General features: G+C 35.9%; 6 protein-coding genes across 16 annotated transcripts; 4 read left to right on the top strand and 2 right to left on the bottom strand.

Moving 5' to 3' along the window:
* The first annotated feature begins 200 nt into the window (after positions 1-200).
* LOC124174331 (2-aminoethanethiol dioxygenase) lies at positions 201-3,760 on the top strand. The gene is made up of 2 exons (XM_046553371.1): positions 201-732; positions 960-3,760. Exons 1-2 carry the CDS (start codon positions 433-435, stop codon positions 1,347-1,349), a joined length of 690 nt encoding a protein of 229 aa, XP_046409327.1. The 5' UTR covers positions 201-432; the 3' UTR covers positions 1,350-3,760.
* Positions 3,761-4,047: 287 nt separating this feature from the next.
* Positions 4,048-8,484, bottom strand: LOC124174329 (E3 ubiquitin-protein ligase MARCHF5-like). Of its 7 annotated transcripts, none has more exons than XM_046553367.1 (7): positions 8,366-8,484; positions 5,732-5,958; positions 5,366-5,528; positions 5,021-5,229; positions 4,593-4,911; positions 4,328-4,493; positions 4,048-4,241 (listed from the first exon to the last, which is right to left on the bottom strand). In XM_046553367.1, the coding sequence occupies exons 2-7, from the start codon at positions 5,907-5,909 to the stop codon at positions 4,086-4,088; spliced, it is 1,191 nt and encodes a 396-aa protein (XP_046409323.1). In that variant the 5' UTR covers positions 5,910-5,958; positions 8,366-8,484; the 3' UTR covers positions 4,048-4,085. The 7 variants fall into 7 exon arrangements, with proteins under 7 accessions (XP_046409323.1, XP_046409324.1, XP_046409325.1 ...); XM_046553368.1 differs by lacking the exon at positions 8,366-8,484 and adding an exon at positions 7,070-7,335 and having other exon boundaries at positions 5,021-5,226; XM_046553369.1 differs by lacking the exon at positions 8,366-8,484 and adding an exon at positions 7,070-7,335 and having other exon boundaries at positions 5,366-5,435.
* LOC124174332 lies at positions 7,599-22,357 on the top strand. Of its 2 annotated transcripts, XM_046553373.1 has the most exons (5): positions 7,599-7,606; positions 14,701-14,709; positions 20,218-20,289; positions 20,764-21,318; positions 21,689-22,357. In XM_046553373.1, exons 3-5 carry the CDS (start codon positions 20,239-20,241, stop codon positions 21,743-21,745), a joined length of 663 nt encoding a protein of 220 aa, XP_046409329.1. In that variant the 5' UTR covers positions 7,599-7,606; positions 14,701-14,709; positions 20,218-20,238; the 3' UTR covers positions 21,746-22,357. The 2 variants fall into 2 exon arrangements, with proteins under 2 accessions (XP_046409329.1, XP_046409328.1); XM_046553372.1 differs by having other exon boundaries at positions 20,764-21,696.
* On the top strand, positions 7,870-11,674 carry LOC124174326 (protein SFI1 homolog). Of its 3 annotated transcripts, none has more exons than XM_046553354.1 (5): positions 7,870-8,317; positions 8,624-8,808; positions 8,925-9,465; positions 9,540-9,794; positions 10,005-11,674. In XM_046553354.1, the coding sequence occupies exons 1-5, from the start codon at positions 8,309-8,311 to the stop codon at positions 11,589-11,591; spliced, it is 2,577 nt and encodes an 858-aa protein (XP_046409310.1). In that variant the 5' UTR covers positions 7,870-8,308; the 3' UTR covers positions 11,592-11,674. The 3 variants fall into 3 exon arrangements, with proteins under 3 accessions (XP_046409310.1, XP_046409309.1, XP_046409311.1); XM_046553353.1 differs by having other exon boundaries at positions 7,870-8,333; XM_046553355.1 differs by lacking the exon at positions 7,870-8,317 and having other exon boundaries at positions 8,626-8,674.
* LOC124174325 (nucleolar protein 14) lies at positions 11,863-16,274 on the bottom strand. 2 transcript variants are annotated; one of them, XM_046553352.1, is made up of 7 exons: positions 16,146-16,274; positions 13,691-15,675; positions 13,449-13,578; positions 13,193-13,357; positions 12,522-13,030; positions 12,265-12,420; positions 11,863-12,140 (listed from the first exon to the last, which is right to left on the bottom strand). In XM_046553352.1, the coding sequence occupies exons 2-7, from the start codon at positions 15,658-15,660 to the stop codon at positions 12,050-12,052; spliced, it is 3,021 nt and encodes a 1,006-aa protein (XP_046409308.1). In that variant the 5' UTR covers positions 15,661-15,675; positions 16,146-16,274; the 3' UTR covers positions 11,863-12,049. The 2 variants fall into 2 exon arrangements, with proteins under 2 accessions (XP_046409308.1, XP_046409307.1); XM_046553351.1 differs by having other exon boundaries at positions 16,142-16,266.
* LOC124187860 (kinesin-like protein KIF6) lies at positions 16,820-19,444 on the top strand. The gene is made up of 7 exons (XM_046580048.1): positions 16,820-16,927; positions 17,499-17,627; positions 17,756-17,941; positions 18,006-18,217; positions 18,289-18,642; positions 18,718-18,826; positions 19,253-19,444. The coding sequence occupies exons 1-7, from the start codon at positions 16,820-16,822 to the stop codon at positions 19,442-19,444; spliced, it is 1,290 nt and encodes a 429-aa protein (XP_046436004.1).
* Positions 22,358-22,502: the final 145 nt, after the last annotated feature.

The following is a 22,502-nucleotide window of genomic DNA, read 5'->3' as shown; positions in this document are numbered from 1 at the left end:
AGTACTCGCTACATCCCCGCTAGGTCGGTTATACCAGCGCCCTCTGACACGAAACAGATTTTTGAAACTAATATTAAACGGTATAGGCATGTCGGTAACCGACCCGTAACTACAATCGAGATGTCGATAAGTTACCATTCAATTTTTGTGGAAAACCAATCCCCATGAGCCTGGCTGATGGCTCTCTTCGATAGAATGTGGTTACTCAATAGTCTAGTATCTATAAAGGTGTTTCAAGAGCATTTCAAGAGAGTTGTATTCACATGTAGTTAAAATCTATGACGCAGGTGTACGTTTGGTTATCTAAAAAATAAATTCGTAACGTAAGATCCGCGGCGCTGGAACTCGACTGGGAGTCTTGTGTGGATAAACAAATAAATAAATAAGAGACGAAAACGAAAGTATACAATAAAATAGTTGATCGATCAAGAAATGGCGTCAAGAATGGAGATACTGTGGAAACAAGCGTTGAAAACTTTCGCAGGTCGTAACTCCATGGGATACAGACTTTGTCAAAAGAATTTTGAACTACTACGGAGTTTAATGAACAAAGTAACAGCTGCTGACGTAAGATTGGATCGTGATGTTTTGGAATCTGTTCAAATGCAGTCAGCGCCCATGTGCGTTGTTGACATATTCGAAAATCAAGACATTACCATCGCGATATTTATATTGAAGCAAGGTGTAACAATGCCAATGCATGATCACCCAGGAATGCACGGCTTGCTGAAGGTACGATAATTCTTTCTTTCTTATAAGTATAAAAACCCCGAATGTCAGCAGTCTCTACTACAATTTGCCACAAATTTTCAAAGTTGGAATTTGTTCTATTTATACACGTGCTCAAAATTTGAATAAGAGTTATGAACAGAGAGCAGCTAGAAATATTTGTCTCCGATCAAGGAAAACTTATATCATTTTTCTATAGAGTTAAATTAATTTCTCTTTCACACACACAGGTCATCGCTGGGACTGTGAAGATAGACAGCTTTACGCTTGAAATCAGCGGAGATCATATAATGGAACCGAACACTGGTTATACCGCGATTAAGCATCCAGGAATGTTGGTCAAAGACACAGATGACGCATGTGTCTTGACACCTAGAGAGAAAAATCTTCATCAAATCTCTTGCATCGACGGTCCTGCTGCGTTTTTGGATATATTGAGCCCGCCGTATGACGGCGAAGAATATGGAAATATGCGTCCATGTACATTTTTCAGAATAACTGGAAGTATCAGATCAACAGAATCTGGAGAAAAGTCAGAGAAGGTGCAGTTAGTACCCAGCGAAAGTCCGCCAGATTTTTTTTCTATAAGTTTAGAATACTTGGGACCTCAACTAAGGTGATTTCAGTGTTGTGATAATTGTGGTAAATTGTTTAAGATGGATTCCTTTATGTTTCAAATCTATGTTGACTATCGCAAGATTGAAGTTTTGAAGATAGAATTTACATCTTTCACACTCTGTTCTCTTACCTAGTTTATTAGAAACTCTATTTTAACTAGCTCTTCCAACCAAAGTTTTTATAATTCTGAATAAATTGAGAATTCTCTGCCATTCTCTTGAAGCAAAAAGTCGATGAATTTAACCTTTTTTATACAGTTTCAATCATGACGTTGAGTTCAGAACTTTTGCTCCATAATGTATTAGCATGTCTAGAATCTGTCTCTCTGATAAGGTGATTCAAAAAAAAAAAAAAATAATACATATGAATGTAAGTTTTGGATCTAAAATTGCTTTGTTGCCTTGATATTCAATAACTGAATTGATTAACAACAGTGTGGAATATCTCAGTTTAGTTTCATTACTTGTATCTCTAGAAGCCAGAAGCAGTTTAGACTGACTCTTATATCGCTTACCATACGATATTAGTTTTAAATATAGAAATTCTTGTAATCATTGACTAAAAATCAAAGTAAAACTGAAGAAAAATGGCATCAATATGATTATAAAAAGAGTCAAATTATGTAGTACATTATTGAAGTATTTGGACAAATAGTGTAAAGTTACTGGCCAGTGTTAATTTGGAAATCGAATCATATCTCTCCTTGTGTATGTGGACTGAGTGAATTTGATTTTCTTCTACTATAACTTTTTAAATATCACACCAAAAGAAATGTATTGTATGTGGTGAATTTAACGTGTAATGATACCAATTGCACAATAAAATTTTTCAGTTTAATTGATGCATAGTATAAAACAAATGTATCTAAGTAACAGATACCGTTTGATTATGTAGCGATTCGAAACATAGCATAAAACGAAGAGATACAATTAGTGTCAAATTGTTTTATAGAATGGCTGCATCTGTTTTCACGTACTTCCTAATGAGTAGTTTTTGCAACTCAATTGTATACATGCCGATATTAGATTGAGGAAGTCATTAAGATGTATAATTTTAACTATGGATAAATAATTTTCATCACTTTTAACCTTGTTAAGTTGATTAATGTGAATAAAACTAAGTCGTTGCGTTAGCCAAAGCAATAACTATGTTCAATGATTAATGGGTGATTGCAATCAAAAGTACTTAAGGACCAATACTATTAGGTTTAAACGTACAAATGATTCTATAAATGACGTGTACTTAACTAGTTGATACTCTTTAGTTTGTACAGTATTAAAACGGAAAAAAATATTCTTGAATTGTTTGATAAGTACTATATAAATATGACATATCATAAGTAAAAATTTTGGCAACATGGTTCCTGAACCTTGTCTAAGCTAATTTTTAGAAAATTGTTATTCTCTTTTTAATATAATTTTATACACCCATGTTAGTAGTAGAGTTTTGGTGACTTGTTGGTTTAACTGGTGATTACTCATTTTCAAATTATTCCCAGCAGCGAATAAAAAGAGTTTAGGGTATTCGGATGTAATATTTATTTTATGCCTTATCTACACGATCATTAAATCAAGTATTTAATAAAATAAAATTCGTTTACAAAATATATTTATTATGTCAAACCTTTCCCGACACTTTGGATCTTAAATCCATAAGTAAAATACGAAAAAAAATCATTCATGAGATTGTAATTCCGAACGAATATCGTTATATCGTTGATTTGAACATACGAGATGCCTTGAACAAATGACTTAGTTTTTGTGAAAGCTTCGTCTGGCAGAAAGAATGTACAATTCACTTTTAAACCTCACTTTTTTTGTAAAAGCATACCAAAACTATCATACCGCGTTCTGGAGTTACGATTTTAATAACGAGTTCGGAAGCGTTTTATACAATTTTGTCAATTTTCTATGCAGCTTCAAATAATATCAGCATGCAACTTGTCATTATCGTGTCATCGTTAATATTCAGATACAGATCTCAGAAGTAAGATAGATGTGAAATCTGTATCCAATCTAATATGCATACGCAATGTGTCAATCTTTATCCGGCATTTTTCATTTTACACGGTCATGAAAGTACGAAGAATGCTCAAAAAGAATTTAGGCTTTTAAACTTTTTTTGTGTGTTACATGAAACTCCATTCCCTACTTTCTTTCTACTAATTAACATTGTTTTCTTCTGTTTCTTTTGCTTTAGCGTACATATAATTTTTATTTCAGAGTGGTGATGAGATAGGCCTAATTAAATGTGTCCGACAGTATCCTGACATGCTTTTTTGCAAGCGTTCAACAAGGATAACAAAACGTATTTCACACGGTTTTCCTGTCCGGAACGATAAGATCGTGTCTAATTTCGGCAAATGAACAACTTCATAATCAAACTTAGCGATCAGTAAGAAAAATTCGGAAAAGTTGTGGAAAAATAAAAAAAGTATGGGAGCGAGAGTTGACTGTAAATATATTTATCGTGTTTCCGCCAATTTTCTGAACCTTTCTCCATGATTTACACAAGCATGGTTACAGACGCTATCATTTCCCAAAGTTTGAAACGATTTTATTACTCGAGGGGAAAAGGGTATAAAATACGATTTGCTTACTTGGACGGCGCTTCAACACCCCCTTACAATTAGCCCAGTAAATTCTGTTGTCACTCTCTCAGGTCATACACGAAAGCTTCTAATCTTCATTTAAAAACTTCGTTATTGTATATCGAACGGCTTCGCTCATTGTCAAAGTTTAGCTGATCGTACTTTCGCCATTTTGATGTCTTCGATATAATGCAATATTGCTGTCCGTGTAATCCATAATTCGTCTCTGACATTGGCGAACGTACTGCTGTTGTTTATGGTATATTTTAAACGCGCCTTTGATTGTTATAAACGCCATTCCGCCCTGCAACAGATTTATTCATGAGCTAAACGTTCCTACAGGTAAACAGCAAAGAAAAAATTCTCAAGTAAATTGCAATGGACGCATACCAACAAGGTTCTCTGGAAATTAGAATTTACGCTTTCAAAAAAGATTTTGCCGCAAATACTAGCAATCGTAGGAAGCAGAAGTGCACCACACAATACTCTAGTTGCAGATACTGGATCACTCATTGGTGGGACGTCGGATGATTGCAGTCTTTCATCCTCAATGTAGCTGAATATTGGATGAAAAAAAAAAAAATGAGTACATCACAACTCCGGATTGAAAAAAAATAAATTAAAACATAAACAATCAGAATTGATTTCTACGCACCTGCTTGGCAAAAAGTGTCTGAGGATTGGCACTTTGGAAGCGTGTCTTCTCAATAAACTCAAAGCCTGATCTTCCCACCTGAGCATTTTTCCAAGAACCAGCATAATTGGTATTGTAGGCAAGCCGACCAGCAAGACAAGGGGATCTGCCTGCTCCATCATAGTTAATCCATCTTTATGACCAACCACTTGCATCACAGTAACAGCACCGTAAGTAACAGCAGTCCAGTAAATTGAGCCGACAACTATACCAGCTGCTATAAATGGACAAACGCGGAATATCACGCTATCCATTGTATCCAACATAACAACCAAAGGACCTGTAAAACATAGTTATATCTTAACAGGTACTAGGATATTCTCCTGTGTTTCCATTCAACAATTTATAACTTTTCAAACGCTCTTGATGTATTAAAATGACTTCGTTACCCATGTCTGGATATATGATGATATACTCTGTGTTGCATTGCGGACATGAAACGTCTTCGCCTGCTCTTCCTTTCTGCTTGACATCAACCCAGCGTTGTATACAGCCTTGATGGACCCATTTTGTTGTTCCTCTACAATGACACGGCTTGACCCATGATGCAGTGGCGTCATCTTCATCGGTTGCAAAGCAAACCCAACAATACTTTCTACTAAAATTATACATTTTTCTTATATATAACGATTTCAGTATAAAGTTTCTTTTACCTGAAATGATTATCTACCAAATGAAACTGTGACACTGACATTCAAAAAAAATGTATCGTACATTATGAAAACATGTCTTACTCTTCTTCTGAAGTTAATGCTGTTGCAGTTTCTGATGTTTCATTAGGGGTTGATGATCCGTCGGCAACATCTACAGATAGTTCAGTGTCTGTGAGATTTGGTAATGTGTTTCTAGATGTATCATCTTCGGGAGATGATCCTCTCCATAGTGAATCTGATGTTTCTATTTTGTAAGTAAGTAGTATTTGGTAATAACAACATTTGAAATTCAATAGTAGATTTATGCCAACTTCATTAGGTAAGCAGTTAATAAAATGAAATTTCAAGTATAATTCTAAAAAATGCATAGTAATAAACAGAACAACTTGACTCTCATTAAAGCTACAGGAGTAAAATATTGTTATCAAGCCCTCTATCATGTCTTACCGCTATAATGTTCCGCTGTCGATTGACCAGAATTAAAAGTATTTCCAAGTCTTTGTAAAGTTTCCTCAACACTGGGAAGTCTTAGTATCGGCTGACTTTGATCGGGGTCAACTCTAATCACTCTGCCTTGGCTGTCCAAGCCAAACTCTGATGAGGATTGACTGGTAGTATCAGACATTGTGATAAACGAGACGATTATTTTCAGAATATGCTTAGCATTGCTGGCCCTAGAGAAATAAAATAAATGTTAATTTTTCATGAGATAACAGATTTTGAACACTGTGGAAGTTTCATTAAAAAAGCTCAGGACAATCAAGCCTTGTTCACTGGTGTTGAAAACTGGAAAAGTATCGTAGCTAAATATGCTTGAGAGAATCATTTTAGCATGAGTTATCGATGCATTCACATAGTTATTTACAATTGTTTACAGTACGTGCTGAAGTAGAAGTGATAATTTTTCTTGTGACTTGTAACTTTGATCAGGTAAAATTGGAAACACATTTGCCCTTTAGAGGACTGGCCTGGCTCTTTTAGGATTCAGCAGATAACTTGAAAATTCCACTAGATTTGTTAACTATCTATGTACATAAATCACACCTCTAAAAAATATTGAATTTCAAGCGAAAAATGCTGGCCCTCTGAAGGTTAACCATGCTCGTGGTTATCATAATCAATTATTGACTTTTGATTGGATAATCAAAAACAAAAGCTTACACAAAAATGAAATATTGGGAAAACTGTAATCAGCCTTACAATATTTCGTAAGAATAATCGTATTAGCTATTCGACAGTGCACAGTTGCAGTAGGTAACGTAACAATTGTCTGATTCGATTCCACAAGATTGACATCATGTAAAGTGGGAGCAACTTTTTTACGTTACAATAATTGTTATCACATGACAAGGTTCGAGGTATATTTTTCTTTGCTTTGTGTGTTGATCCAACGAAATACTTATATAATAATTTATAAAGTTTATTGGACGTCACTTTTAGCTACAAGGAAATGTCACTTTTACTTTGAAAATTTGATGTTGTCTACATAGAGTTTGAAATTTTTAAGTTATTTAATCCCAATAAATTTAGCGGATCAAAATTTGCGGTTTTTCGTTGAAAGGTAGAAGAAAAAATTAACATACACTTCAGTGTGTTGAGGAAAAAGTGAGGTTACTTCATTTACTTTATGGTGCAGTTTTTTTGGTACTTTTTCTTGGAGATAGTTCAAGGTTAATTTTGTCAGTTAATTCTTGATGGTAACAGCAAAATTGAAGACGTGGGTTCAAAGACTTTATGATGTATGTAAATAAAGATTATAAGGATAAAAGTGAAGGAGTTTTTCACCTGACAGCATCGGCGTACGTTGCAGCTCTTATTTGCTTACTCACGATAAAAATGTAAAGCCTCAAGTTCTCAAAGTGCAAGATAATAATTATGAACCAAGTTCACTCTAAATTTCGTGATCTTCTCAGAGAAAACAAGTGTCCAAGTTTCGTCATTTCAGAAGATATGATTATTTCTCTGAGTAAGGTTGGTACTTTGGCTCCTTGGCCAGGGCGAGTGATGATGAATTGAACTGAGCAACATATGAAATTCACACGCAGATTGTACCACTTCGAGTTTGTGAATTCGATCGCATTGACGTCTCGATACTTCGTCGCGATCGTCGCGGGTTTCCGAATTTAAAACTCGCGAGAACCGTGCGTCTCAGTTTTCAAAATATCAACAGTGTGTTATTTATTTTGAAAACGAAAACGTGAACTTAAATGCAATCAGCTCGTGAATGAACAATACTCTAGTCGCATATTGAGAGAATATATTTGTGTCATTGTGACATTAAAACGAAGAAGTTGAACTAACGAACGACGGAGTTTAGACGTGGTTGAAACGTTGGTTGAATAATAAATACAGGTACAAGCAGATCTGCAGATGAAAAATAGCATCATTGGCTAAGATGACAACGATAATTTATTATGCACCGGAAAAATATGTCGCAACCTATGGTGGTAGAAAACTGAAGCCAAAGCTACCGAAATATTTGATTAAGCTGAAAATATTGACGATAAGGGAAAAGATTATCGCTAGGAAGTACGGACACATTTATTTACGTAAAGTTTTTGGAAAATATCATCCCTCGGAGTGCAGACGATATTACGGTATGAAGATGTTACGAAGATCTTTCGAAAAGCTCAAGGCGCATTGGTTCGAGGTGAAACAAATTCACAGATTAATATATAAAGCCGACGTCTTTTACAAGGGAAAATTAACTAAGAAAACATTCAGTGAATGGCTCTCTTACACCGTGAGGGCGAAGATGATTAAGAAACAGAAAGATATCGTAAGATGGAATTACGACGAACGATTATTAAAAACTACAATGTCTAGTTGGAAAACAATAGCAAAGAAAAGGAAAAATTTTAAGATTATACGACACAACGCAATAGAATTATACTACTCGATGTACACTTTGCTGTTATTACTGAAACTATCGGATTATTTTCACGAGCAAATAAAGCAGAGTTTACTCGAAATGAAATCCATTTTAATTGGAAGATCTATTTTCATGCGAAAATACATGAGAAGATGGAGATCGTATGTATTTCAACAGGTGGATGAATGTTTTATCATTGATTTACGTACCTTGATTGTGCTGTTCTCTCAACTGTTGGTTTTCGGGATGACGTTTACAAAACACTGATCAGAAAATTCTTCACCTTCATTTTTCAAAGTATATGTAATGCTTGTGTAGTTTATGTTGAATCTCACCTATTATTTTTGTTTATATTACACAATTGACGAATTCTGTCCAAATTAATTCATTCAATGATGAGCGATCTTGTAGTTCCTAAAGCAAGGTTTGCCTAATTGGGAGAGTTCAGCCAATATTTCAACTTCCAGAAAAATGAGAGAAGTCTCAGATCCAAGGCAGAGAATTATTATACATACAAAGTGAGCGGATTTTATTTTGCACGTTGGCGGAAGTACGTTTGTTATAAATGTACAAAACGAGAAATCGTTCAGATTTGCATAGACCTGTACGAAGACAATTTATTGAAAATGGTGCTGCAATTCTGGAAGAATAAGTAATTGAGCAAGAATTTTCTTTGGAAACGAGAATTACGCATGATTTCAGTTATTTCATGTAAAAATATTGGTTATTGTATAAACGTCAATAATTTATGTAACATATTCTTCTCAGGACCACATTACAAATTATTGAAAAGCAACGCATGATGGTAGCAGCTAAATTTCACGATGATATGCTCAAGCGTAAATTGTTAAAAACATGGAGACGTTATGTACGTCACAAATTACAAGGGAGAACCCTGAAGCACAAAGCAAACTTTTTTTACACAATGAGATTGAAACAAAAAATTTTAGACGCTTTATCGAACAACGTTACCTGTTGCAAAAATACCAAATTGGCGATGCAAAAGTTGAAGCTGTTTTACAAAAGATTGTTGATTTTAAATGTATGGAATAAATGGACGATCATGATCGATGAAAAAAATGATTTCGAGTTAAGGGATAAGATTTTAATGGCAAAGTCTTTCTACAAGCGGCATATTATTGGAAAATGTCTAGCGAAGTGGATCGAATATAAGATATTTCAACAGAAAATAAAGTCATTGAATGCAAAGGCTTTCGATTTGTGTAGAACGTTTTACTGCAAGCAATTCTTGAACACGTGGAAAAAGACCTACAATAAAAAAAGACGAATCATCTTATTGGAAGAAAAAGTATTTGACATTTTTGTTCAAGCGGAATAATTCTATCGTTTTGTATCAAATAATATTTTGATTTTTTTTCACAGGCTCTCCAATTTTTTAAAGACTCCTTACTGCAGAATGCTATTTCACGATGGATAAGATCTTATAATAACAGAATATCTATGAAAGCAAAGTATCTGATGTCAAGTCTACATTATGAGAAGAAAATAGTCGGCAAGTGTTTTACTGCCTGGATTAATTTTTGCAATGAAAATATTCGGGTGCAAAATTTATTGAACGAAGCAAACGAGTATTATTTAGAAATGCTGCAGCGGAAAACTTTTAAAATGCTATCAATGGTAGGTAATTGTTTTCTGAATGGATTGTAAAACGTGTTGTAAATTCATAAAAATACGTCCAACGATTTCTGTCCAACGTTTGAAGGAGATTGTAAATCTGGTGTGACTTTGTAAATTCAATGAAAACGGGATGATGAAGCAAATATTGTTGGAACCGGAATTCATGTCTGATTTCTAATGATTTATTGGTAATAAATTCTTGTATTTTAGAATATAGAGAGAAAAAAAGTAAAACGGGAGAAGATAGAAACGGTCAACAACTTTTATAAAAAGAATCTTGTAAATAGAGTATTTGGAAACTGGCGGGAGCATTGTCTTCGGGTGAAAGAATTGAATAAGAAAGTTGAGGAATATAATCGAAGGGCACAAAACAAGTTGAAACTGAAATTGATTTTACAATGGAAACTATATGTAAATCATAAAAAATCTAGTTTCAGGAAAAGATCGGTGTCTAGATCTTACTATCAAAAAAAGATATACTCGAAAACGTTTGATCATTTGAAACACTACGTAAATTATAGGAGAAGCAAAAAAATTCGTTTGTCTTATTTGGAAGATAGAGTAGAAAAAATTGAATTCATTGCTAAAACAATATATTTTCAACACTGGAGAGTGGCTAGATTGTTGCTTCTAAAAGAAAAGTGTAAACTGTTTCATGCTCATGAATTCCACCAATCTCATTTAAAACGAAAATACTTTTGTTTATGGAAAAAGTTTCTGTTTAATCATAAAACAAAGCGTCAACACCAGACCAATTTGAACAACATTATTAATGTTTTCATCTTGAAAAAGTGTTTAAAGATTTGGTACATCAGATATGGAACTCTGATGAAAAATCATCTGAATCAGAGGTGGGCTGATAAAATTTACGAAATGAAAATCAGTTACAAGTATTTCATCGTATGGAAATATTATACTGAAGTTCGTTTAACAGAGAAACAAGAGATATATAACGCCAGAGAGTATCACAAGAAATTAATTATTAAAGAGGGTCTGCAACACTTGATTAAATTCTTTCTCAGTAGCACAGAATTAAGATATGAAACACACTTAAATAATGTTGCGATGAATTCCGCTCACGAATTTGAATTGTTGAGAAAGTATTTCAACAAGTGGAATAAAACTGTTTTCTGTAAATCTCAGACTAAATCACAAGTAACTACCAGTCGAAACGATCTTGAAAGTTACACACCTATACTGCAATCAAAACACAATGATAATATATATGCGTGTAACTTTATTCCCCGTTTTGTGATACCTGATTTTATGAAAGACGAGATTAAATTACGTTTCGGCATTGGACATTGTTCCGATAAAATTCCAGTTATCGTCAGCAAGGTAGAAATACCGAGAGATCGTACCCCAAAGACTGAATATTTTGTCAAAGACGCAAAATTAAAAACAAGGGTGTTATCTTCTCGATTGAATGATAATAACCAAGGGTACAAACACTTGTCAGGTCAATTGATTCCGAATCAGTTTGAATTGAGAAGCAAATCAAGAAATGATCAAAAATTTTCGATGGATAATCTAATGAGATTTCGCAAGTTGAGGTTGAATGCTAGTGAAGTTTTAGCTAGAAAAATAACGAGCTCTAACGAAATTTCATATTCACTTTCCCCTGATGGTTCAAAATCAGATTCAGATTCAATAAAAACGTATCTAATAGAAAATCCTACATATTTTAGGAATTTAGGTGACGAAATCTCGTTTGCAAGTAAACCACAAGATGAAGATTGTAATAAAGAGAACGAATTCAAATTGTTACCACCGTCAGCTTTTTATGTTGCGAAGTGAACGTCTGAATCAACGAAAATATTGTAAGCATTTACCAGTGATTTTTACAATAGGTAGGGTATTGACAATTTTTAAACATTCGCGAACCCTATTCAAAAAATGAGGAGCTGAATCGATTTGTCTTGTCACCACCAATCATAGTCGAACGTTATTTACAAATATTCCTTCAGATAATTATCTGGTAATTACACGGTGTTTATTCTTACACCGCAAACAATTTCAGCTCAAGATTACATACAATGTTTAGATTATGGTTGTGCGAATTATCGGATGATATTTCGAATTTTGTTGTTTATTTGAAATTTAGTTATAAAATAGTGCTTCTTCTATTATACTATATGTACAAGTTTCAATAAATACAATGGTACCAAAATTGTGTACCATAGTTTTTCCATTCAGGAATAGTAGTAGACACGTCTATAAATCCATACCTGTAGCTAATAATAATCATATTAGCCTCATTTGGACCTCTTAATTTTGTTAAGCTCACCCTGCTGAAGTGCTGCATCGCCGAAAATTTCCTTAACTTTTCGTTTACGATCTTGGTCACTGAAAAATTCATACGATTGGTTAGAGATGTATTAGATATTGATATTATTAATTCACCTAGATAGTAGGAAATTTTATGCAGCTTTCCTTTTTTTTTGTTTCAAAATCAGTTTGGGTAACACACCTTTTAATTTGTTGTTTGATCTGTACTTTTGCCAAGAACGCTGTATCCCGTCTGACTTCTCGTATTGCACCTTTGACTTCTCTTTTGTACTTGTGCAACAATTTTTCTCTCTCTGCTTTCTCTTTGGACATTGGTTTATGTCTTCTTCCGTCATATCTGTGAAAGTACGTAACATTTTCGACACGTAAAAAAATAAGAATAAAGCCTTTTTTAGGAGAAATGAATAATAAAAAGTGATTCGTGATTCAAGTACTTACACAGTCTCTATCCTTGGTTCATATAGCCTCAAAGCTTTTGGTTTCTTTTTCTCACGAGTAATATATTCCAATTTTTTATCCTTCAAAGTATTCAAATCTTTCAGAATGCACCTGACACGCTGTTTCACATTTTCTGGATAATTACTCATTTTATTTATGCTTAAAAGTTTAATGATGGGTTCAAATATTGGATAAGCTGCGTCTAGTTCTTCGAGTTGAGTTTTAAACTCAGAGACTAAATTCACCGCAGTTACAAATGTTCTGATCTTGAAATTGTCATCGATTTCGTTTTCATTCAAATCAGTTGCCAGCATAAGATTTGATTCTGGATTAATTTTGAATTTTGTCTGATCCGTGTCTACGACCAACAGATTACTCAATTCTCCTATACATTTAAACGGCGGAATTGTTTTTATTACTTGAACAGAGGGCTTTGGTGTACTCATATGTATGACTCCCCGTAAAAAGTTGATCACTGATGGCGAAAATCGTTTCGATAATAAAGTGTACTGAAAATGAAAAGCAAATCACATGCATCATTTATTAAAATGGAGTGTAGATTACTTTAAAAAATGTTCAAACCATCATTTCAATGGTTTACTCTTCTGTGATCTGAGAGTTCACCGACATCCTGTGTAGAGGAAAGGAATAAAAATAAAGGGTGTTATTACCTCCAAAACAAGGGTGCAGATGAATAGCCCTTTTGAAATGTCACTTCTACTTCTGACATGACATCTCGTTAATATTTGAGACATAAATACTATAGCTGGAGTAACAACCGGATGCCTGTAGTCAGAAGTTGGAAATAGAAGAGACACCAGTTTGAAGAGAATCAGCTGAAAAACACGTACATAATGAAGAAATATTAGAATGACATTACTTAATACTTGTAAAATACGTATTTTTTGCTTGACATTCATCGCTTACAGTGTCTAGGTCAGGATATTTCTTTCGGTGTAGTTCGAAAGTATCGTGTTTCTCTTTCATTATCTCCTGAATGCATGTTTTAGCATTTCCTGGAAGCGCATGCGTAAGATCATAGAGATGTGGACACAGTCTATAACATTACGAAATTTATATTAAAAATGCATGTTCTCAAAATACAGAATTACTTCTTCTTTAAACTGTATTTTATAAGTTTGATATCACTAGATTCATTTAATACACACCTATCGAATATTTGAAAAGAATTGCCTATATCTCTGTCCTCAGCATTCATCATACATTCATTCACATGTTGAAGTAAATATGCAAACAGCTTGGCTAATTTTTCTTTGTTACTTTCTGCCAGCGATTGATGATTGCATTTAATTATTCTTTCTACAATAACTGATTGATAATCGGCATTTTGATGCTGCAACAGTTTTTGCAATTCTTCGATGCTCTCTGGTGCTGCATAGGTGTAAGGCAATTCTTCGCGAGCTTTTTCCATCATTTCTTTTCTTTTTAAAAGATCTGCTATGATTAGTGCAGTTCTTTCTTCTGCGGAGAGTTTTTCTACTTTACTCGATTCATTATTTACAGTTTTCAGTATTGATTTTAGTGGAGTAGAAGTTGGTTTCGAATATGGCATTACTTTTTGGGTTACATTTGTTGAGAATTTGACATTTTTCATCAACAATGGCGTATCCTCTTCGCTTGAGGATTCATCCATTTTCAAATCAGACAAGTTGTCCTCATCTGAATCATTGTCATCTGAGTTTTCCTCTGCTTCAGATTCAATGTCGGATTCCGAACTTTTATCCTCAACACCATTGCCTGATGATTCAACAGTAATCGGAGATTTCGAGATCTTTGTACTCGCAGCTGCTCGGTTGTCATTTTTCCTTAAGAGATCAGCATCATCAGAAATTCTTTGATGCTTATTAACCTTAGCTTTAGTAACTTCATTATCATCAGATATCTTCAGAACTGGAATATTGTCATAAGGGTCTTTAGATTTGTGCTGTATTTGATTTCCATTATTAGGCACAAGTTCTGTATCTGTTTTTACTTTCTCCTCAAGCATTTGAACATGTGCTAAATCGTTAATCAAGTCTTCTGACATTGTATTTTCATCTTCCGAGGACTCTCTGCTCTCGCTTTCCTCGACACTTTTATTTTCATTGTTATCCTCAAGGTTCTCATCATCTTTCTCTTTACTGATACCATTTACTACTCCATCTTCGCCATAAGTAAGTGCTTCTTCGTTTATATCCTCTACAACAAATCCATCGTCCAGATCATCGGCTGATTTGTGCTTCGCTGCATTGTCTGCATTTCCAGCAGAGCCTTTCATTCTTGCCAGTCTGTCAGCCTCCAACGTTTCAAGTTTCTCTTTTTCTTCTTTGGCAATTTCTTCTTCAGACTTAAGTCTGTCGGATGGCGTGCCTCTGGCTTCAAATTTCAATTCTCTAAGTGCGATATCATAATCGTCGACCTTTGTTTTCTCATAGGGTTCTTCTACACGTTTTTTCGAAGCATTCACGATAGGCAAAAGATCTTTCCATTCGCTATCAAGTTTATCAGTCAAGTCCAAGGTTTGTTCCCGTACCTTTTGCTTTTCGGCTTTGCGTTTCTTTGACTCTGCTATCAACTGTTCTATTAAATCTTTCCTAGACATCGACGAGTCAGATTTTGATAGAAGGCCACCACCGAAGTGAGCTTCGCTTACAAAGTCTTTGTCCAATTTTCCCGTTTTATTTTCTTCATCGCTATACTCGTCGTCATCACTTCTTGGGTCGTCATATTTTTCAATTTCTGCCAAAGTTTGACCTCTGTGCGTGAGTAGCTCCTCGTCGTTCAAATTAAAGATATTCTTTTTTTTGTGTGCCTTCATTTTCTCAGCAGCAAACCTAGCCATCACTTTATCTTCCTGGGTCATGGCAGAATTTTTTTCACCGATACGTCTGTCTACAAACGTATTACTTTTGTCCTTCACTTTGTACTCGTGGAGCAGAGTATTTTTACGTTTGTTTATTGCCTTTGCACGTGCAACGCCAGGCAGTCCACGATCCGCCTTATTCTTCCGACCCAAGACCTTGTGTTTTTCTTTATTTATATGAACCTCAAATGCATTCAACGATTTCTTCTTACTTTGGTCACGTTTTTTGGCTGTCGTTTCAGCCAAATTACGCTTCTTATTCTTTACTTTCACCATGATTGTGAATTAAATCTGGAAATAAAATTAATATTAGTCGTGACGGTAAGAAGATACTTTATTACAATCATCACATAGGACCCATTTTCCGATGTAACTAAAATAATTATTTCGGTACGAGACGAAATATATAATGCCGAGGATATGATATTTATAATCATGAATCTAATCACGATTGTTATTAAAAGTAAAAGCTGAAAGAAACGGAGAATAAGAGCCTACAGAGGTTAATATTGCCGACGCGTCGAAATCTAAGGAGCACAATCTCTTTGTTTAAACAAAGTCACAAAAGGTATGTTTAGATCGCATTGCTGAGTTGAAAATTGGCCATAATATTATCACATATTATTGCAAAAAAGGAATAGCCTCAGAAATTACAAGTGTAACATAACCTAACTGTACAGTACAATAAGCCCGCGTAGTGGGCATTGAAAAAATTATCTGTTTGTTTAGATAGAGCTCAGGAGGTAAGAATACTTACTTACAATTTGTAGAATACCAAAAACCGTATAAATTTCTCATGAATAACCAACAAATTTCTGTACACGTGCAACAGCCACAAATTCACTCCGTCAACTGCACGCGAGAATCACGCACGCCAAACAATTTCCAAGCGCACGCGCTGTGCGGCGGCGTATAGAGGAAATACGTCACCACGGCGCCTGCAGATAGGCAGCCGGAGTTACAATTTTCCATCTCACGAACGAAATAGTATTCCGGTATTGCCTATCTGTAGGCGCCGAAGTGGCATGTTTCCACGTTTAGGTCCGGTATGTTCCAGCGGTTCCAGCCTTACTTGACGCCTGCTTGGAGAATTGAGTTGAATATGAGTACAGGTGTGCATGCGGAGTTGCCAATCCGAGTAAAAGCAAGCGAGTAAATTAAGCAAAGAACCAGGAGGCCGTTTTCAATGTTGCGATTAAGTTATTCGATACTTACTTCACGGTATAATGTGAAATAATTGAGTTAACCTTGCAATTATGTTTAATTTCCGAAAACTGAAGAAATTGCAATTTTTGAATTGCGGCGGTTAAATGATACTTAAAATATTTCAAGCATCTCGGGTATTTTGCATGCAATTATTTTTTCATTTGGTACCATTGTGTATGTATGCATAGTAGATAAGTCTCTGAAATTGAGGTAATAACGATATCAAATGATGGATGAGGAAGAAGCTGCACAAGTAAAAAACGTTAAAATTTTCGTAAGAATTTTACCTCTTACGAAAATTTGTGAATCTCTTCTGAAGCTTGATGACAACGGAAAGGTGAGTGAGGAGGATTATAAAAAATGCAATCTTGTCGTCATATCTACAGTACTGCTAAGGTGATTCGATCGGTCAGACAGTAAAAGCTGTAGAATCGGGATTTATTTACTTGTCCATGTAACTTCAGTGCCGACGTATGTAATAAATGAATACTTTGACAGGACATGTACGTACGCTGTTCGCAAGATATCAAGTATGACAGAGTAGTGAAATCCAAAAGCCCGGTTTATTGGCGGTTTGCAACGGATCGAGTCTTCTACAACTGCTCACAAGAAGAAGTTTATGAAAGCGTCACCAAAGACTTGCTGAAAAAGTGAATACTCGTTCATTTGCAGTAACGAATAAATACCATGTTAAAATTTTCCATCGCTTAAGCATTTTAGATGGGGCTAATAGCGTTCTCGTAAGTTACGGACAAACCGGCACTGGAAAAAGCTTCACAACTGCTGGATTGAGAAACAATTATGAAGTAAAAAACTTAACTTTAAAGTGATCTGAAAATCATACATACCGTAATGCCTTGTTGCTTTCTCAGATTCCTTAATTTATTCGTGCATGTTAATTTTTTCAGCACAGAGGCATTATTGCACGGATGTTATCAGATATGCTTGAAGAGAAACGGAATAGGAAATATTCCGATGCAATCGAATATCGCATGAGCTACGTAGAAATATACAAAAATCAAGTAAAGGATTTGCTGGTTGGAAAAAACGGCCGAGCAAAATTTAATATCCGTGAGGCCTTGAAGGTTTAACCGCTGTTGAGCTCTTTCGGAGTATTGACTATTTCACCCGAAACGTGTCTAAAAGTACTTCATAATTTATTCAGAACGTTACTTCAGTACCCGTGAACAGTGAAGATGAAACTCTGAAGAAAATATTCGAAGGCGAAGCACGCAAGTCAATTGAACAAGGAGAAACGTACGATGCGTCCCACCAAGGCACGAGCATCCTTACATTTCACGTGTCGAACACCAGTTTGATTACATCGTGGGCAGTGGCGACACATTCGAGAGTAAGATAATGGGGGATGAATCGCACGACGTAACTGTCAGGAGTAATCAGAAAAATTTTTGCAGATTCACATCGTCGATATGGCCGGTTTCGATTCTGTTGGAAATTCGGGTTGCCGTAAATCAGCCGAGCAAATTTGCAACGCAAATTTGGACAAGGCAAAATTGGAACAGTTTATTCTCGCTTTGCGGAACCCGAACAGATCCAACATCCCTCGGCACAATAGCAACTTGCTCAAATATTTGGGTCACGCATTCGAACTAAGCTCTTTATTGCGGTAATCAGTCTTATATCTACACCGCAGGTGAAATTCATCGAACTTAAAAGTTTTTGTCCAATTATGAACAGTTTCATCGCACACATCCGTGTAACCGACGAAGATCTAATTTTGACATTATCAACGTTGAGATTTGCCAGCAACGTGAAGAAGTTGAAACCAAAGAAGATCCGGTACGATGTTATGCCAGAATCTGACATCGAGGTGGGGAAGTTGCGAGAGAACCTTGCTCGCTTGAAAAAGGAGTTGGCCGTGAACAATATGCTCCTTCATCAGGAGCCATTGGGGAACGTGTCGACGGCGAGAGCAAAGCAAATCGAACAGGATGCCATTGACTTCCTAAATGGTGGCTTGGACGATTTGATGCTTTTGAGTTTGTCGCAGTCTCAAATATTGCTTAAGACGTTCAAGGAGTTGTTTGCAAAGTTGGTGATAGCAATGTCCAATTGCCCTTTGAAAATTCTCATCATTTAATAGCAAAAAAATCACTACGTTTGCAGGCTTGAAGCAGACCACAAAGTAGCCTTGGAGCAAGCAGCGCGAGATGCTTACGATTTGGCTGCAAAAGATATAAAGGGTTCCACCTTGTCGCTGACTAAACCGTCCAAGGTGATTGAAATGTTTCAACTATTCCAAATACGTGCCAGATAGCGTGAAACTAAAATAAGTTCGAGTCTACAAAATGTCTTTAAGACACAAGACGCCAATTTGACGTCGAAAACTGACAGGGGGGGGGGGGGTACAGGTATCCAGGGTGACCGTTCTTGATAAAATTTGAACTGGTGAAGCGAGATTCGAGTTTCACCTGCAGTTCAAATTTTATCAGCATCGGTCACCCCATATGCATGTGCTCCCCTTGTGAGTCATAAGATGTACGTCATTTAGACGTATTCTCGTACGATTTGTTATCTAGAAGATGGTCGCACATTAATTTATGTTGCTTGCATTAGATTATCAACTGCAAATGGATCACGCCTGCCAATCCGTCTGGCTAATTATCACTGATATTAAATAGATTGATGATCTGATTGTTAGATTGTAGTAACGAGTGGTACTGGGAGAATACGACGTAAGAAATCTACTGGGGAACGTTTATCGAAGGTGACATCGTCATCTTCAGTTGGCGAAGATGAGACTGTGATTGACAAAGTTGGCGAAATAGAGGATCAAGGTATACAACGTAGATTAGTCAGAGTTGCCGGCAAAGCTACTACCGCAAAAAGTTAATTAATGGACCGTCTGAAACAAAAGTTGGGAAGATACAAAAAATCGCTCAATAAACTTTCAGTAATGTTATTTGCGCGAATAACTTGAATGAAGGAACCTCCTTATTACGCAATAGACATGATTCTGAAAAAATTAGAATGATAAAAATAAAATACCGACGATTTGAGAAAACTTTTCAAAATTAGAACGTTCGAAACGACTGAACTATTGTTCTGATTCTGGTATTATTTTTATCCGGTTCGAGTTTACCATCATTTGCGTAAATAATGTTGACGGCAGTTTTTTTAACGGCTTCTTCTCTTTTTCTAAATAACGATTTAGACGGACCAACTGTTTTATCATTATGTGTCATTTCAATCACACATTTTCTTTATACGAAATTCACATTATCACAAGAAACTCATTTTGAATAAATTGATGGTCAGGATGATCATTCAAATGCTTCATTCAATTCTATATTAAGTTGCCACAACTATTTCGTTGAATTGAGTAAGTATTGTGTTCGCCGCATTTTCCAATAGAGTTTAGTGAAATCAAACAAATATCACTTGACTTAAATCATCCTTTCCCTTCGTGACCGGTAAACATTTGAGATTGGTAGATCGCACTGAGTCCGGATATTGAGCAGTAGATCTCGGACTTCATCAAGTTGGCTATCCCTGCCTTAGATGGATCATTTTCTGATCAATTTGACCGTTCAAACAGGAATAACGATCGGGCCAGGACGGGTAATCCCTGCGTTTGGACCTGTGGTGAAACTAATGAAGATTCAGAGATATGGGGAACCATGTGATATGGAGATTATGCCTTGTTCCAGGCCGGTGGGATCATCAGTAGTTTCAAAAGTAATTAGACGGTTGAGTTACTGTACTTAAAATATGATGAATTGGTGCTGTTGTTTGTCCATTTAGTAGACTTGATAAGTCCAAGCTATGTTTCTGAAGGACAGCGAGATATACGATCACATAAATTGCCATTTATCGAGTCAGCAGAAAACTTGAACTTGCCAAAAAGACGTTTAGAAGATGTCTTCCGACCCGTTTTTCATCTCGAAATAATATCCTTACATCCGAAAGATGTCAAGACATTTTCTAAACATCATCTTGGAGATATTCGGTACGTTTTGTGCTGTCTGAGTAATAACGTTAATGGAAACGGATAGTGATACATCACGTAGATATTGAAATATGACGGATGCCCTTGTCGCCGAAAATAGGGATTAAACGGTACCCGAACCAAACCACGACTGATATCACGTACTGGTTGGTACTCACAGTCAGAGAATACCTTTGATAAAAAGAAATCTTCCTGCCTAATAGACGCCGCAGAGAGATGAGGCATTCGAATGCTATCTCAAGGAAGATGACAGTGCAATGAAACTGAAGAATAAACTGAAGGAGAAGGAGGCGGCCAGAAAGGCTGGCCAAGAAGTACTGATGGACTTGGTTTTGCAGCACAAGCGAATGAAAAATGAGATGGAAAGTGCGAAATTAGAGCTTCGTAAGCAGCAGAACATTCGGCACCTGACAGACAACGAAGTTTACGACGACGAAGGCAGAGTGCTTATTCCAGAGATAGAGCAACGTTTGTTCAATGTCGTGACAAATCTGGAAAAAAATTTGAGCAATATCAAATGTCAGGTTATGCAAGCCGAAGAGGAGTTACGGCAATTAGTCGAGGACGAACTTGATGCTAGTTTTGAGCTCGAGTGTGCGTTTCAAACCTTTTGTCAAAAGACTTATAACCAGGTAGTACCAAAATTAGAAGAAGATAAATCGAAAGACGAAGCTACTGCGCTGGAACCGATCGATGCTACCGAGCAAATGAGATTGCAGTTTGTCAACCTGCAGAAAATGATGCAGCGTATGATTGAAGTAATCTTTACAAATTTGCATTGTTACAATTCCGTAGAACAGCGAATATTTTCGAATTCTGATTAACAAGAGATAGTATTATCGGCTAAAGGAAGGTTAAGTTGATTAGAAATAGATTTACTTCATGAATGGAAGATTAGGAATTTGCCAATCAAAATGACACACTAAGAATCAATTAATTCACTTAAGTCAGAATCGTTGACTCAGTTTGTTTGCTCTACCATTAAATGTAAAAAATAGGAAACAGAATTAGGAGCTGGGCGTTTTAAATTTGATTACCGGTTATCGTACCAAAAAAAAAAAACACCATATCTGAGAATAGAATTGAAATTCTTTTACTGTACCGATTCAAATTCATGAATTTTTACAGAACAAGACTGCACCGAAGAAAGAATGGCATGGCTACATGAAAAACCAGAGAAAATGATGTTGAAAATGAAAATCACCGAAAAACACCACAAATTATTGGTACGCCAGCCCCCTAGACATCCCTAATTATAGACAAATCAGGGTACACATTTACTCCGAGCGGCCTCGAGTTTCGCGGCGATATCAGCCGCGTGCTAACAAAAGAGCAGCGCAACTGCTCAGAGTGGACTTGTACCTTGATTTGCCTGTAATTAGGAGTCCCTATGGGGCACATCACGGAAATAACCCGGTACACAGTAGCACAGCCGATTCAAAGAACATAAAACAATAACTAAATAAATTATGAATAATCGTAGCGAATAAAAACGATTTTCCGAAAGTTTGAAAACGTTTCTCGTCGGTTTTAGTTTTTTGTCGCCAAGCTACCTTACATACTTTTGAAAAACAAATTTATCAGTAAATATTATTAAGAACGTGACAGTAAATTTGAATTTTTCCGATCAATGAAAGTCAACTCATACAAGCTCCCGTATGATCAAATCAAGTAGATCTGATAGGGCAGTAGCCTAATTAGTGCGGAATGCACGAGTTATTGCATGTCGACTGCTGGCAAAGGATAATAAAGGCTTAGATGCGACAGCAGTGCAACTGTACAAAGATATCGGTATTCCTATCAGCAAATTCTACCGCATTTTTAGAGGTTACACAGTACACGAGCGCTATACATATAGTAACTGAGTTAGCAGCAGTAGACTGAAAATTATCATGACACATGGATGTGATAATTAGATGCAGCAGTTGCATCGAGTTCAAAT

Source organism: Neodiprion fabricii, chromosome 1 (genome assembly GCF_021155785.1).
Source record: "Neodiprion fabricii isolate iyNeoFabr1 chromosome 1, iyNeoFabr1.1, whole genome shotgun sequence".
NCBI lineage: Eukaryota > Metazoa > Arthropoda > Insecta > Hymenoptera > Diprionidae > Neodiprion > Neodiprion fabricii.
Note: the sequence above shows the minus strand (reverse complement) of the source record. Positions and strands in the feature narration are given on the sequence as shown.

Coding starts and splice junctions, on each gene's coding strand:
- LOC124174331 (XM_046553371.1), top strand. CDS start 433: ATGGCGTCAAGAATGGAGATACTGTGGAAACAAGCGTTGAAAACTTTC. Junction 733..959: donor GAATGCACGGCTTGCTGAAG/GTACGATAATTC, acceptor TCACACACACAG/GTCATCGCTGGGACTGTGAA.
- LOC124187860 (XM_046580048.1), top strand. CDS start 16,820: ATGGATGAGGAAGAAGCTGCACAAGTAAAAAACGTTAAAATTTTCGTA. Junction 17,942..18,005: donor CAGTGGCGACACATTCGAGA/GTAAGATAATGG, acceptor AAATTTTTGCAG/ATTCACATCGTCGATATGGC. Junction 18,218..18,288: donor GAACTAAGCTCTTTATTGCG/GTAATCAGTCTT, acceptor AATTATGAACAG/TTTCATCGCACACATCCGTG.
- LOC124174325 (XM_046553352.1), bottom strand. CDS start 15,660: ATGGTGAAAGTAAAGAATAAGAAGCGTAATTTGGCTGAAACGACAGCC. Junction 13,358..13,448: donor AATATCCTGACCTAGACACT/GTAAGCGATGAA, acceptor CGTGTTTTTCAG/CTGATTCTCTTCAAACTGGT. Junction 13,031..13,192: donor TCTGCACCCTTGTTTTGGAG/GTAATAACACCC, acceptor TTTCATTTTCAG/TACACTTTATTATCGAAACG.
- LOC124174329 (XM_046553367.1), bottom strand. CDS start 5,909: ATGTCTGATACTACCAGTCAATCCTCATCAGAGTTTGGCTTGGACAGC. Junction 5,529..5,731: donor GACAGCGGAACATTATAGCG/GTAAGACATGAT, acceptor CTTACAAAATAG/AAACATCAGATTCACTATGG. Junction 4,494..4,592: donor AGACACTTTTTGCCAAGCAG/GTGCGTAGAAAT, acceptor TCCAATATTCAG/CTACATTGAGGATGAAAGAC.
- LOC124174326 (XM_046553353.1), top strand. CDS start 7,884: ATGAAGATGTTACGAAGATCTTTCGAAAAGCTCAAGGCGCATTGGTTC. Junction 9,466..9,539: donor TCATCTTATTGGAAGAAAAA/GTATTTGACATT, acceptor TTTTTTTCACAG/GCTCTCCAATTTTTTAAAGA. Junction 9,795..10,004: donor CTTTTAAAATGCTATCAATG/GTAGGTAATTGT, acceptor CTTGTATTTTAG/AATATAGAGAGAAAAAAAGT.
- LOC124174332 (XM_046553372.1), top strand. CDS start 20,239: ATGGAGATTATGCCTTGTTCCAGGCCGGTGGGATCATCAGTAGTTTCA. Junction 20,290..20,763: donor GATCATCAGTAGTTTCAAAA/GTAATTAGACGG, acceptor CCTGCCTAATAG/ACGCCGCAGAGAGATGAGGC.